We start from the raw sequence: 13,792 nt of genomic DNA on the forward strand, positions 1-13,792 counted from the left end.
GTCACAGAAACAACAGCAGCAACTGAAACAACAGCAACTGAAACATCAACAACTGAAGCTGCAGTAGCAGCAACAGCGAAAGTTACATCAACAGCAGCAGTAGCAGCAATACCAGTAGTGTTTGTTTTATTTAAAAAAAATAAATAAATAAAATTGATGTGCTAAAACTAAATTAGTGTTATTTATTTTAATTTGGAGTGGACTACTGTGAGAAGTAACTCAAGATAGAATTCTTAACAACTAGTGTTGATGGAGTCTGGCCGGTTCCAAGTTTAATAATAAGAGCCATTGCAGTAAAAATGGAACCATGTGGTGCTACTAGTCCAGTCGTTTTGTATTATGGTTCTCACCTAAACCTACTAGAATTTGTTAAGACTTCCCGCTTTCTTCTTGTTGTACTCCGACATGGTCTTTCTATTTATTTTTATTATCAAATAAATCTTTTGACTCCTGATTGACAGTTAAACTTTGTCAACTATCAAACTGGTATAATTTTGAACCACTTCAAATTTAGTTTCTCTCATTTTTATAAGGGTTTTCGTTGTTTAAGCTGTTGTTTTTTCGTTACTCGTTACTATTGACTATTTTTATTCTTAATATATGGTACAATTACTCAACAAAATACAATACTGCTTTTCTCACCGAACCTTAACAATTAACCATTACATGTGTTTTATATTTTCAGTATTGCCAGGTGTCTTGTTTTCATCAAGAGTGACAATTTGATATTTTTTTGGGTTGCATACTTGTTGTACTGTTGCTACAGTACGCCCCTTCTAGTATTCTCCATTGTGAAAACCTCACCTGGTTTTTCTTTACGTGCATGTGTAGGTTTTTCGTCACTTCCTTCACATCTACTTCTTTAGTAATAAAAGCAGGTTTGAGCCTTTCTGCTGAAACTGTGGTCTCCTTTCCCTGCATATCAATAACGAACGTTCGGTCAGTTGGTCTACTGAGTACCTTAAATGGTCCAGTGTACGGTGGCTCCAACAGGCGACGAACAGAATCAGTCCTAAGCAGGACGTGTAAGTAGTTGTAGAGGTTTTTCAACACAAATGAAACATTGTTCCGGTGATGTGTTGCGGGAATCGGTCGCACTAATCGCATGTGTTTGCGAAACTCCTCTATGATCATCTGCGGGCTGGTGCATTGTTGGTCGTCGTCAACAAACTCGTTCGGTAGTCGAATCGAGGAACCATACAGCATCTCAGCAGCTGAAGTTTGTAAATCTTCCTTGAAACACGTTCGTAAGCCTAGCAGGACTGTTGGTAGTAAATCTATCCAGAATTCTGCTTCATGACACATTAGTGCTGCTTTTAAGGAACGGTGCCAGCGTTCAATCACACCATTTGCTTGTGGGTGGTATGACGTGATGTGGACGTGTTTTGCTCCTATCATTTTTGTCAGAGCTTTGAAAAATTCTGATTCGAATTGTAGTTGTTATGGTTTGCGGGCATCCAAATCTCGCCACCCAGTTTGAACAAAAAACAGATACTATAGTGTTTGCAGTAATGTCTTTTAAAGGTATAGCTTCAGGCCACCTTGAAAAACGATCAATCATTGTTAAACAATAGCGATACTCTTCATCCATTGGCATCACAATGATGTCGATATGTACATGGTCGAAACGGTTGTCTGGCATGTCGATTTTAATTGACCGAAAAGTATTGTGTCTGTATATTTTTGCTCGTTGACAGGGTAAACAATTTCCTCCCCATGCAATTATATCAGTTCGCATGGAAGGCCAGACGTATTTTTGTTTTATCTGTTGCAGAGTGGATCTTCCACTGCGGTGTGGCATGTCGTATATCGATGCGAAAACTTTATGACACAAAGATACTGGCACGTATGGCAGAATTGTTCCTGTAGACACATCGCAGAACAAGGAATTTTTGTCGCTAAAAACAATTGCTTGCAGCTTCAAAGATGTTTCCCCGTGCAACAGCGTTTTTAATTCTTGATCGTTTTGTTGTTCCTCTGCAACGGTTAATAAATTGACAGCAGTTGGCAGCGATACAGCTGAAATACGAGAAAGGGCATCTGCTACCGCATTGTCACTCCCAGATAGGTGTACAATGGTTGTTGAAAATTGGGAAATGAAATCAAGATGTCGGAGCTGCCGAGGTGACGCCTTCTCTGGTTTCTGGTTGAAAGCATATATCAGCGGTTTGTGGTCCGTTTTAATGACGAAAACTCTTGCCTCTAGGAGATGTTTTGAAAAAACGAATGGCGCTATAGATTGCTAATAATTCTCTATCATATGCGCTGTAATGTTTTTCACTTGCTGAGAGTTTTCTTGAAAAGAAACCCGAGTGGTAGCCAAGTGCCCTGGTCATATTGTTCTACGGCAAGCGCCAATACCAACGTCAGATGCATCACAGATAAGTACCAGCTCAGCATCAGGTGATAGATGTACAATTAGTGCAGCATTCGCAACGCTGTGTGTACAGTTGCTAAACGCATCAAAATTTTCGGGAGTCCAAAAGATTTTTCGTTTGTTATTTTTTTTAATGTTTCGTAACAGATCACTAAGCTGTGCTTGATGTTGCGATAAGTGTGGTATGCAACGCCGTTAGTAATTCAGAACACCTAGAAAACGTGCTAGCTCACTGACTGTGTCAGGTTGTTTGTAATTCACTATTGCTTCAATGCGGTCCTGTGGTGGTTTAATGGCATTCTTGCTGACCGTGTGTCCAGAAAGAGAATTTCCGATTTACCAAATTGACATTTGTTGACATTTATCCTGAGTCTATGTTGGCGCAAAATGGTAAACACTGTTCGGAGATGACGTTCATGTTCCTCTATAGACGTTGAAGCTATGAGAATGTCGTCAATATAGCAATACACGAAATCAAGGCCTCGAAAAATTTGGTCCATGAAATGTTGGAACGTCTGCGTCGCGTTTTTAAATCCGAACGGCATTTACTGGAACTCAATCAGGGCAAAAGATGTGCTCACGGCAGTTTTCTGAATGTCGTCCTCTGCCATTGGGATTTTGTAATATGCTTTTACCAAGTCGAGTGCTGAAAACATTGTTTTGTTGTGTAATTTTTCTGCAAAATCATGCACGTGAGCGATAGGATACCTGTCCGGTATCGTTATTGCGTTCAACTTTAGATAGTCGCCACAAGCATACCATTATTTTTCGCCACCATGTGTAGAGGACTTGCCCATGGACTTTTTGACAACAGTAGTAAAGTGATTTCGGCTTTTGCAACAGCAAGTTTCTGTCCAGATAACCTTCTGGGACGATCAAACACAATGTTGCCTGTTGTCTCAATTTGATGAGTCACCACATGCTTTTAGTGTCGTGAAGTGACTGTTTCAACACTGGTCGTGTAATATCAACGATTTCTTTGAGCAGCTTGCTGAACTTGGCTGTTTCGTCTATTGTAGATATGGTTGATGGCGGAGAAACTGAAAGATCACCTCGTGTGTTAAGCTTCGTCGTCATGTCTATAAGTTGTTTGCTTCTTAGATCAACTAACAAATGAAAACGGTTTAAGAAATCAGCACCAATAATAGCAACTTCGACATTTGCGATGATAAATTGCCACCTAAATGATCTTCGTAAACCTAGGTCTAATTCCATTGTGTTGTTGCCAAATGTGGTAATGAGAGTTCGGTTCGCTGCATATAGTTGGAGCTCTCCTTGTGAATTTCACCAAATGCCGTGGCCTTACTGATACAACTGAGCCCGAGTCAACCAAAAAACGAAAACATGATCTGCGATCGACGACAAAAAGACGTTCACTATTTACCATATGAATGGTTGTATTTCTGCGACTGATGAATCACTGGTTATGTGGTCAAGTTGTTTGCTACTGCCGTTAACCAGTGTGCTTGACGACAGCTTTTTTAGTTTAACGGTGCCCATCGTGAGCAGCTTGGCTTACACTTGGTGGCACTGTCCCCAAACTGGTAGTAACACAAATTGTCATGATGTCGCTGTTGACCGTTGACATCGCTTAAAGGCCAGCGCGATCGAGAACCGTTGCGACTCGTGGTTGTTTTTCTGAGTTGTTTACCTTCAACTTGCAGCTTTTTAACTTGGTCAGTAAGTTGTTGAACAGCTGTGTACAAATCATTCTGTGCCGTACTGCACACCGTTGCCGCGATTTGCGTAGGCTGTGGCGATACTTCACACATATACATTGCGTTTGTTGTTAACGCCTCCAGAATTTTATCAGCTAATTTGGCTAGTTTTTTCAGATCATCCTCTTCCCTAATTGCCAATACCGGACGAATCGATTTGAGCATTTCGCTGAGAAAAAGCGTGGGAATGATTTGTTCGCTATTGGGATCCGGTGCCAGACGTCTTATGTTCGAAAGTATTTCCGACGGCTTCATACCCGCAGTATCTCCACCTTGAAGTAGGCGCCGCAACTTGGATTCGGGTGATTCTGCAAATTTTCTAAACAAACGTGTCTTCAGTGTTTCATATTTATTATTTGTTGAGGGATTCGTAATTAAATCTTCAGCAACCATCACGATATCTGCATCCAGATTCACTGCCACCCAATTGAACTTGTCTATATCGTCTCGAATGTTTTTTAGACGAAAAACTCGTTCCACTTGTACAAACCATACCGTTAGATTTATTTTGTTAAAATTCGGGACTCTCACAATATGTTTCATATTTAATTCTGTGGAGTCCACTTGTGTATTTGCAGTTTGTTCTGCGTTCATCGTCATGTTGTTACGTACTTGTCTGGAACGCAGTTTGCGCGTGTACTCTTGCATAAGATGCCCTACTTTGTAGAGTTTTTACTTGATTTTCTAACGGAGTCACCACTTTAGTTGTTCCAAGTTCTCTTGTTCTGATATTTGTGATGACAATGTGCGTGTTGGATAAGACCGTTAATAGATTTAGTGAATGCTGTTAAGCGTTTCTAAAACTAATGTTACTTTACACTTTTAGAAAATTAGTTCTGTAAATTTTTCACTTTGCGCGTCGGAGTCACCACTTTGGACGTTATTATTGACTATTTTTATTCTTAATATACAATTACTTAACAAAATACAATACTGCTTTTCTCATCGAACCTTAACAATTAATCATTAAATGTGTTTTATATTTTCAGCATTGCCAGGTGTCTTGTTTTCATCAAGAGTGACAATTTGATATTTTTTAGGTTGCCATACTTGTTGTACTGTTGCCACGGTTTCATTCATTTATTCGTAGCCCTTCAATTATATTTCAACTTCGTTTTATTTAAATGTCACAAGTTTTATGAACCCAAATCGGTTCATTTTACTACAAAAATAATCTGTGTAAAATTTTAGTACAATTGGATAAGTGGAACTTGCGCCCCAAGAGCCCCAATGATGGAAAAATAACCATTTTTTTCATAAAATTTATATTTGATTGCTTATATCTCAGACACATTTAATTTTATATAAATACTGTCTCCGCAAAAGTTATAGATCTATTAAAAATAAACAATTCACTCATACAAAGTTTTTCTGTATTTCTAATAGTTATTGAATAAAAGAAAAAATTAGCTGAAATCACTCGATTGCTAGGTTTGCAAGTGCTATGAATGTAATTTTCCGCTTCAGCTTTACAAAAACTGCTATAATTTAATATTTCTTCAATAAAAACGTACTAATTCTAGTTTTCTTCGACATAATTTTTATTATTTTACTGGAACAAAGCACCTTTATTAGAATTTGGAAAACGTCGGCGATAACCGTTAACAATTTTTAAAATGTACTGTTTTTGGATTTCATTTTTGGTAAAATTGATCTAAGGTCCAGCATTAGTTTCACTCCTTGCTCTGTCGTATAATTTATTACTTTTGAGCTTAAAAGCGTTTTCTTAACTTGAATAAAACTAAAATCTTCATGCCATTTTGTGGGACGTATTTTCATATATTCATCGCTCAACTTGAAATGATTTAAAATGTTTTGAGTATGTTTGTATACAAACTCTTCAATTTCCTGTGACGATACAAATTTGCACAGTAAATTTCTATGTCACATATATCAAGAACAAGAGAAAAAGAAAGTATGAATGTCACCTAACCACCACCTCTACACATAGTAAAAATAAGAACACTCACGTGAAGAAAACTGCAATGGATTTATCCGAAAAATATGAAATTGAATAAAGATATTTTATCATAAATCACATGGACATTACCTGCGATTCTCCGTTCCAGCGTGCCGTGGGCATCGATGCATGCAATGTACAAAATCTTAAATATGCGATAAAGGAAAAATAATGAATTTCTTGTTTATTACAATTTATGAATGAAAAAAAACTTGTATTTGAATTCTAAACACAACAACAATTAAACACAATAAACAATTACAACAGAAAACACATTTATTTATTTAAAATATATATTTACGAAATAAATAAATACAAAACAATTTAACACTCACTTTGCACAGTTTTTATTCTTTTATACACATAAAACCAAATCAAACAGAAAGATTACACTGATCAACAAAGATTTTGTCCTAGAGACATTGTTAAGAGATCCTAGACGTATTTTTCGTGCTGATTCCGAATCTGTATTTAGATTCTTTCTATCACGTCTAGATTCTTCAAAACAGTTGAATGTATATTTTTGCTATAAAGTCGTAATTTACCTACTGCTCAAAAAGTATCCGGATTTTGTTGTTTGTTAACTACTTTTTAAGTAATAGACCTTTTTCAAAAAATTTTTTTTTATTTTGTTATGTTGGTACACCCTTTCTTGACATATGATACAATTAGTTTGCGCCATCTGTCAATTAGTTTGTTTACAGCAGCTGTTAATGGGAGACTACCTCAAGTGCATTTAGCGATTTTTACTATAGAAAATTCTTGTTGTACGCGATTTTTTGACCAAACACGGCACCACTGTCATCGCTTAGGCACCATATTCGCCAGATCTGGATCCGTGCGAGTTTTTTCTGTTCCCGAAACTCAAATTGCCCCTTCGTGGTAAGCGTTTTGAGTCGATTGAATCGGTAAAAGAAAATTCGCCGAAGGAACTAAAAGCCATACCTTCACGGGCCTTTGAAAAGTGTATGACAGATTGGGTTAAGCGTTGGGTATTTCATTTATATATGATATATATAGTATACATTATTTTCGTGATGTAAATATATGTATATAAATAACGTGATTCATAAATATGTATAAATAATAATATTACGAATTAATAAATAATAATTAAATAATAATAAAATTAAATATATATAAGTATTGTGAAATAAATATATTAATTTGATTTATACATCGTGAAATGAAATTCCCTCAATACCGTTAGCCCATGGAACTGATATGAAAAAAACTTACGAGAATATGCAGTTTCTCTTAAAAAAAATTCACTACGAAAGATATAAGTGGAAAATTTGTGGTGACCTAAAAGTTATTGCAATTTTACTAGGGTTACAACTTGGTTACACGAAATATTGTTGCTTCAACTGCGAGTGGGATAGGAGAGACAGAAAATTGCATTACTTGAAAAAAGATTGGCCACAACGTAAAGCACTCGTTCCTGGAATCAAAAATTTCCTCTTCCAGCCTTTGGTCGATCCTAAAAATATTCTTTTGCCACCTCTGCACATTAAATTAGGACTTTTTAAAAATTTTGTTAAAGCCATGGATAAAAATGGTGGTGGTTTTACTTATTTGAAGCAAAAATTTCCTAAAATAAGTGAGGCAAAGATTAAGGAAGGTATTTTTATTGGACCACAGATTAGAGAACTGCTGAAGGACTCGGAATTTCAACAGCAATTGAGTTCAACAGAAATTAACGCGTGGAACTCATTCAAAAATGTAGTTGAGCATTTTTTAGGAAATATGTTAGCTGAAAATTATCGCGATCTGGTGGGTAATCTAATTGATTCATGCCAAAAAATGGGCTGCAATATGTCTTTAAAACTTCACTTCCTACACTCTCACTTGGACTTTTTTCCACCAAATCTTGGCGCCCTTAGTGATGAACATGGTGAGCGTTTTCACCAGGATATTTTACACATGGAAAAACGCTACAAAGGAAATTTCACTAACATGTTAGCAAATTACTGCTGGGCACTAAAAAGGGACTTACTAGATGCTCAATATTCGAGAAAAACATAAGTAAGTACCATTTTTTAAATTCACGATTTATTTGCTGAAACCCCTTGAATCACCCGTTAATCCGGTTGCCTAAAGAAAACTAGACGTGATAGAAAAAATCTAAGTCCAGATTTGGAATCAGCACGCAAAATACCTCTAGGATCACCCAACAACATATCTAGGAAAAAAAAAAATTTTTTTTGTTGACCTGTGTTATCCACCGCCAAAAACAAAACAAAACACGCCGGCACCATTTGTTTATTTTATGAAATTACTTGTTTATTACGAATATTTTCTTCACATTTGTTTTTTTGATATTATTTATTTAGATACTATTAAATATATATTTCATAATATATATCTAATGTACTTTTGTTTTAAAATTATTAAATTAAAAATACTTTATTATTTTTAAATAATAAAGTTTTAATTAAATTATTAATTAAAAATACACTTGGAACTACGCGAAGTAAACAAATGAAACCCCGGCGAAATAAAAAAAAAAGCATGCAAACATGAAAATACACAAGAAGTACAAAATATAACACGAATAGTTTAACCTTTACGGCGAAGTTAACAACAGCAAATAATACCGGGGCGCTACACCAAAAAGCTCCGGTATGTTCGGTATAAAAGAATGAACATTTAATATGATAGGGGACTTGTGTTTTGACTAGTGAAGAAGCAAGTACTCTGGCTCATTCGGCCTCCTGGTAAATTTTACCAAGGACTTAAATTTTCACTCATAAAGAGACAAGTACACTGGCCTATTCGGTCTTCTGGCATATTCTGCCAAAACCTGGCTCATTCAGCCAAAGTAGTTAGAAATTAATATCTTTGTCATATGTTTTATTTTTATTTTTTTTTAACCTGGCTCATGCGGCCAAATGATTATCTTCCACAGCACAGAGTAACCGTTTTTTTTTACAACAGTGGAGGGAAACCCAGGACGTCAGGCTGTCCTGCCAGAAGTCTTCTTAGGAAACGAACCGAAGCTAAAAGTAAAAACCTCGTCAACGAGTTCTACAGTGAACAGAAAACATGAATCTACATTAAGGTCATAGTTACCCCAGCAGTAATAATTTCTGTGTGGCCGTCGTCAACGATGATGCACATTTTTAATTATTAAATAAATATTATAAATTATATTAAATAAATATAATATTTTATTGGAATTATAATTTATCATATGTTTAAATAGCTTATTCAGCAATTATTTGATTAAACTTTGATTGAATATTTTCTTTTATGAAGTAAATAAAATATATAATTAATATATTAAATCAACGTTCTATTCTTCTAAAACTACATCTCAGCAAAAATATAAATTTATTGTCACGACTCTGGACGACGGCTGAGAATACCCCAGCAAAAACTAAATATTTTTGAACGTCACCCAAAAGTGTCGTTACATTCCTTTACGACGATTTCAGTTATTTTTGCGCGATCTATTGATAGTCTCCTGACTTCTTTGTCATTACTTTCTGTACTCCAATTCGAAACCATCTTTGTCTTTGTATCAGTTGATATATTTAAATCCAAAAAAAGATGATTATATAATTTATCCAAAGTAACTCTAGATATATTTTCCTCAATTTTTTCATATTGACTAAGAGTAGAAAGAAGATTAAAATCTTGGAAATGAGCTTTGACTGATGACATAGCATTAAACATACTTCAACATACACTTTAATAATAAATATACATACACATAGCAGAAAAAGTCTACGGATATTCACAAAATTTTTCTTAAATTACGCATAACTTTTTTAATTTTCACTCAAATTCATTTTTATTTCCTAATTTATTGAAATCAAAGAAACAACAGTAAAGTTCCAATATAAAAAATTAACAGTTATTCTTTAAAAAAATATTAAACAATTAAATGCAAAAGTAGCAATTTTTGAAGCAGAAAAAGTATACGGATATTTCTTAATATTTACATTAAAACAATGAAATTCACAAAAATCTTAAATTTCATAGTCTGTGGGATAACCTCTGCATTTAATAACCTTTGTTAAGCGTCTTTGCATGGACTCAACCAGCTTTGCAGTATCCTGTGCGTTTATTTCTAGCCATTCTTCCTTGATGACGTTTCTTACTATATCCCTGCTGGAACACATATGCTGGCAAATCTGATTTTCCATATACACCCACAGATGTTTTACAGGACTAAGGTCTGGTGATTCTGGTAGTGTTTGAAGTTGCCTGAGAACATAGTACAGAATCCAAATCCGTACGATGGCTGCTGTATGCTTAGAGTCGTTGTCCTACTGAAAAAAAAGGTTGCCTCAAGTCCTAACATTCTGACATTTTCTTTCAAATTTGTTTATAGAATATTTAGATAGCCATATTTCTCCATTGCATCTTCTACAAATTTAAGTCTCACAACACCATTATTTGCTATACACCCCTAAATCATTACGCCTTCACCACCAAGTTTTACTGTTGAAATTGAATTTTGTTTATCATAGGCTGTTAATAATTTTCTCCATACAAGTTTTCTAAATTTGATTCAAAATATGTAAAATGAACTCTCATTGGAGAAAATAACTCATTTTCAGAACTTTATAGGTTTATTTATATGCTTTTTTGCAAATCTTAATCATTTTATTCTATTATATCTGGATATGTATGGCTTCTTTCCTGCAACCAAGGTATAATACATGCATTTCTTCAAAATTTTCCGCACAGTATCAGGACATAATTTGTTTTCAAGTATGTTCAGCTAGTTTGAAGGCTGTTACTCTTGGATTTACTTTTACCTGGTTGATTATGCTACGTCATTCTCTATTTGACAGAATTGAGGGGCGGCCAGTGTGAGGTTTAGAAATGTAAGTATTCGTCTCTTTGAAATTATTTATAATTCTCTACACAAATGAATATTGACGACCAATATCTTCAGCAATTTTTCTTTGACTTACGTCATCTTTCTAAAGTTTAACAGTTATTTGTCGCTCACTAAATCTAATTTCAAGTCCTTTATTTTATATTGTAAAAATTTATTGCTTATATAAAAAAATATTATTAAATGATTAATTTTTAGACTTTTTAGGAAGACTCATAATTAAATATTATTTAATGAAACGTTTATGCTTGCAAGCGAATTTAAATTACCGGTAAATGTAAATATTAAAAAACTATCCGTAGACTTTTTCTGCTTCAAAAATTGCTACTTTTGCATATAATTGTGTTTAATTTTTTTTTAAGAATAACTGTTAATTTTTTATATTGGAACTTTATTGTTATTTCTTTGGTTAAAATAAATCAGGAAATAAAAATGAATTTGAGTAAAAATTAAAAAAGTTATGCGTAATTTAAGAAAAATTGTGAATATCCGTAGACTTTTTCTACTATCTGTATATCGCAAGGAGCATTTTCTTCTGCTGTAGATAATTTGAACTCTTTCCTAAATAAAAATATTTTTAATGCATGCAATGCTTTCCTCATCCATCTTGCGTGATGTGTAATCCCAGGAGATCGAAACTTTATGCTGCAGTTCGGCTTTTCTTCTAAAAATATTAACACAAGTTCCATAAGTTCCTTATAATCATCTCTTGGTTGATTGTCCTTACAAATCGTATAAAGGAAACTTGTATTTCATAACATATCATCTGTGTTCAATAATTTTCTCACTTTTTTATGTTCTAATTCGACTGTCAAAATGTCAACATTTATTTTTGGCCAAAAGTTTTAAAATCGTTGAAATAATTGAACATTAGGGCTTACAGACTTGCAAACCTTAGCATGGAGGATACTTTTGAGAATAATTTCGTGAATGTGATGTCTGCAGGCTAGATATAAAAGATCTCTTTCTAAATGTTTTTCAATAATTGAGCAAGTTTCGTTAAACGGACAAGTGTTCACATCTGTCGTATCAGAACGTAATCCTGCAAACCCCATTCAAATAGCAGATTACTCTGCCCATGCTGTTTTAATTTTCAGTCCAGATATTTCAAGTAATTACTCAACAGACCCTCATGAGATTATAATATGTCGACGGTCCACATTTTGTTTTCCTTCTAAAGTTGGCAGCAATTTTTCATTCCAATGCAAACAAACTGCATTTAGCTCACAAAATTTGAACTGTTTTTTATAAGTCTACTACTCTTTGTAATGCAATGGTTTTACTCATTTATTGGTATTCGTGCCTTTTGCCAAAATATGATAATGTAGCATTTTCCCTTAACCGTAACTTAACCATAAGCATGGTAAAAAAGGACTTTTAATACTTCCCTATTTGATGGTAACTTACTACCAGTCAACCCAATAGAATGATAACCAACTAGGTATATATTTTTACGCAAATTTAAAGAAGTCAGCTTGGTAACACTTTTTAATGTAATCATTTTGAATTATTTTACAGTAATGAGTTATAGCAGCTGAGTGTTCAAAAAGTAAGACGATAAAATATTATAAAATTCACTTCGTATTCCAATGATTAACACAAAAACTCATTTATTTACACAACTATCCAAAAATATGAACTTATTTTGTAACAAATTTAGTAAACAACATACAGTCATGTGGGCAAATGCATTCATAGAGTTTACGTACATTCAATCGGGTGATTTCGGCTAATTTTTTCTTTTGTTCAATAACTATTGAATGAGTAAATTGTTTATTTTTAATCTATAATCTATAATAGATTTTTTATCTATAACTTTTAAGACAGTTTTTATGTAAAATTAAATATGTCTTAGATATAAGTAATCAAATATAAATTTAATGGAAAAAATAGTTATTTTTCAATCTTTGGAGCTATTGAGGCGCCATTTCCAGTTATCCAATTGAAAATTTTACACAGATTACTTGTTTAGTAAAATGAACCGATCAGTGGAAGATTTTTCGAATTTCGAAAATTAATGGCAATTTAATGTACATACATTTAAGGTATATATTTATTTTTAATTTTACAATTTATTTCCACAAAGTTAAAATTTTATTTATTATTTCTATAATAAATTAAAATATTAACAAATCGCGTGTTATCCTTTTAAACTTTATTTTTAGACGGTTAAGTGTCCGCATATTTTTCATTTCAATTGCCATAGAAGCTACAGTCTCTACCGACGCACTCCTTATAACAACCAAATAAAACTTTCGAACACTTGCCATACTGACCAAGACTTGTCTTGACAGACTAATAAACTACCTTCTATTTTAGACTTCAAAAACTGACAACTACTTCAGCTTTATTATCTCATGTTTACACCTTCGAAAAAAGAGGAAAATATTGATCACGTGATTAATGTGTAATGATCGAAATTTTGTATTATTTCCAACGTGCTGTTGGTGAATCACTTGCAAGAAATTAAGTACATGAAAATTAACATCGAGATAATAAATAAATACTTACCTGGAATCACTCCCTAATACGCACATCTACAGCATAATTCAATAGTTGGATGATCCTATAAATGAATTTATTAAATATAATTATCTTTTAATAAAATTGGAAAAGTAATAAGTACCTTGACATTACCACTTGACGCACGTCAGTAAGAGTAATAGTAAGCAAAAAGTTGAGTTTTGTTTTTATAAATAATTTAATTAAATTATTATTAAAATTTTATTTTCTTTAATTAAATAATAAAGAGGTTTTTTCGAACAGTAGTGAACTACAACAACAAAAATTCATTTTTTATTATTTTAATCAATTGAATTTTTGGCTGACCATACAGCTGTTTCGAGTATTGCCAAATACCCATCATCAGTGGTCTTGGAAATAAT

At 33.6% G+C, this 13,792-nt stretch overlaps 1 protein-coding gene across 1 annotated transcript; it reads right to left on the reverse strand.

Moving 5' to 3' along the window:
* Positions 1-3,858: 3,858 nt before the first annotated feature.
* On the reverse strand, positions 3,859-4,695 carry LOC119663958. Its single transcript, XM_038073547.1, has one exon. The coding sequence runs from the start codon at positions 4,693-4,695 to the stop codon at positions 3,859-3,861; it is 837 nt and encodes a 278-aa protein (XP_037929475.1).
* Between the last annotated feature and the right edge of the window lie 9,097 nt (positions 4,696-13,792).

Source organism: Teleopsis dalmanni, chromosome 1 (genome assembly GCF_002237135.1).
Source record: "Teleopsis dalmanni isolate 2A chromosome 1, ASM223713v2, whole genome shotgun sequence".
NCBI classification, from domain to species: Eukaryota; Metazoa; Arthropoda; class Insecta; order Diptera; family Diopsidae; genus Teleopsis; species Teleopsis dalmanni.

Coding starts and splice junctions, on each gene's coding strand:
- LOC119663958 (XM_038073547.1), bottom strand. CDS start 4,695: ATGACGATGAACGCAGAACAAACTGCAAATACACAAGTGGACTCCACA.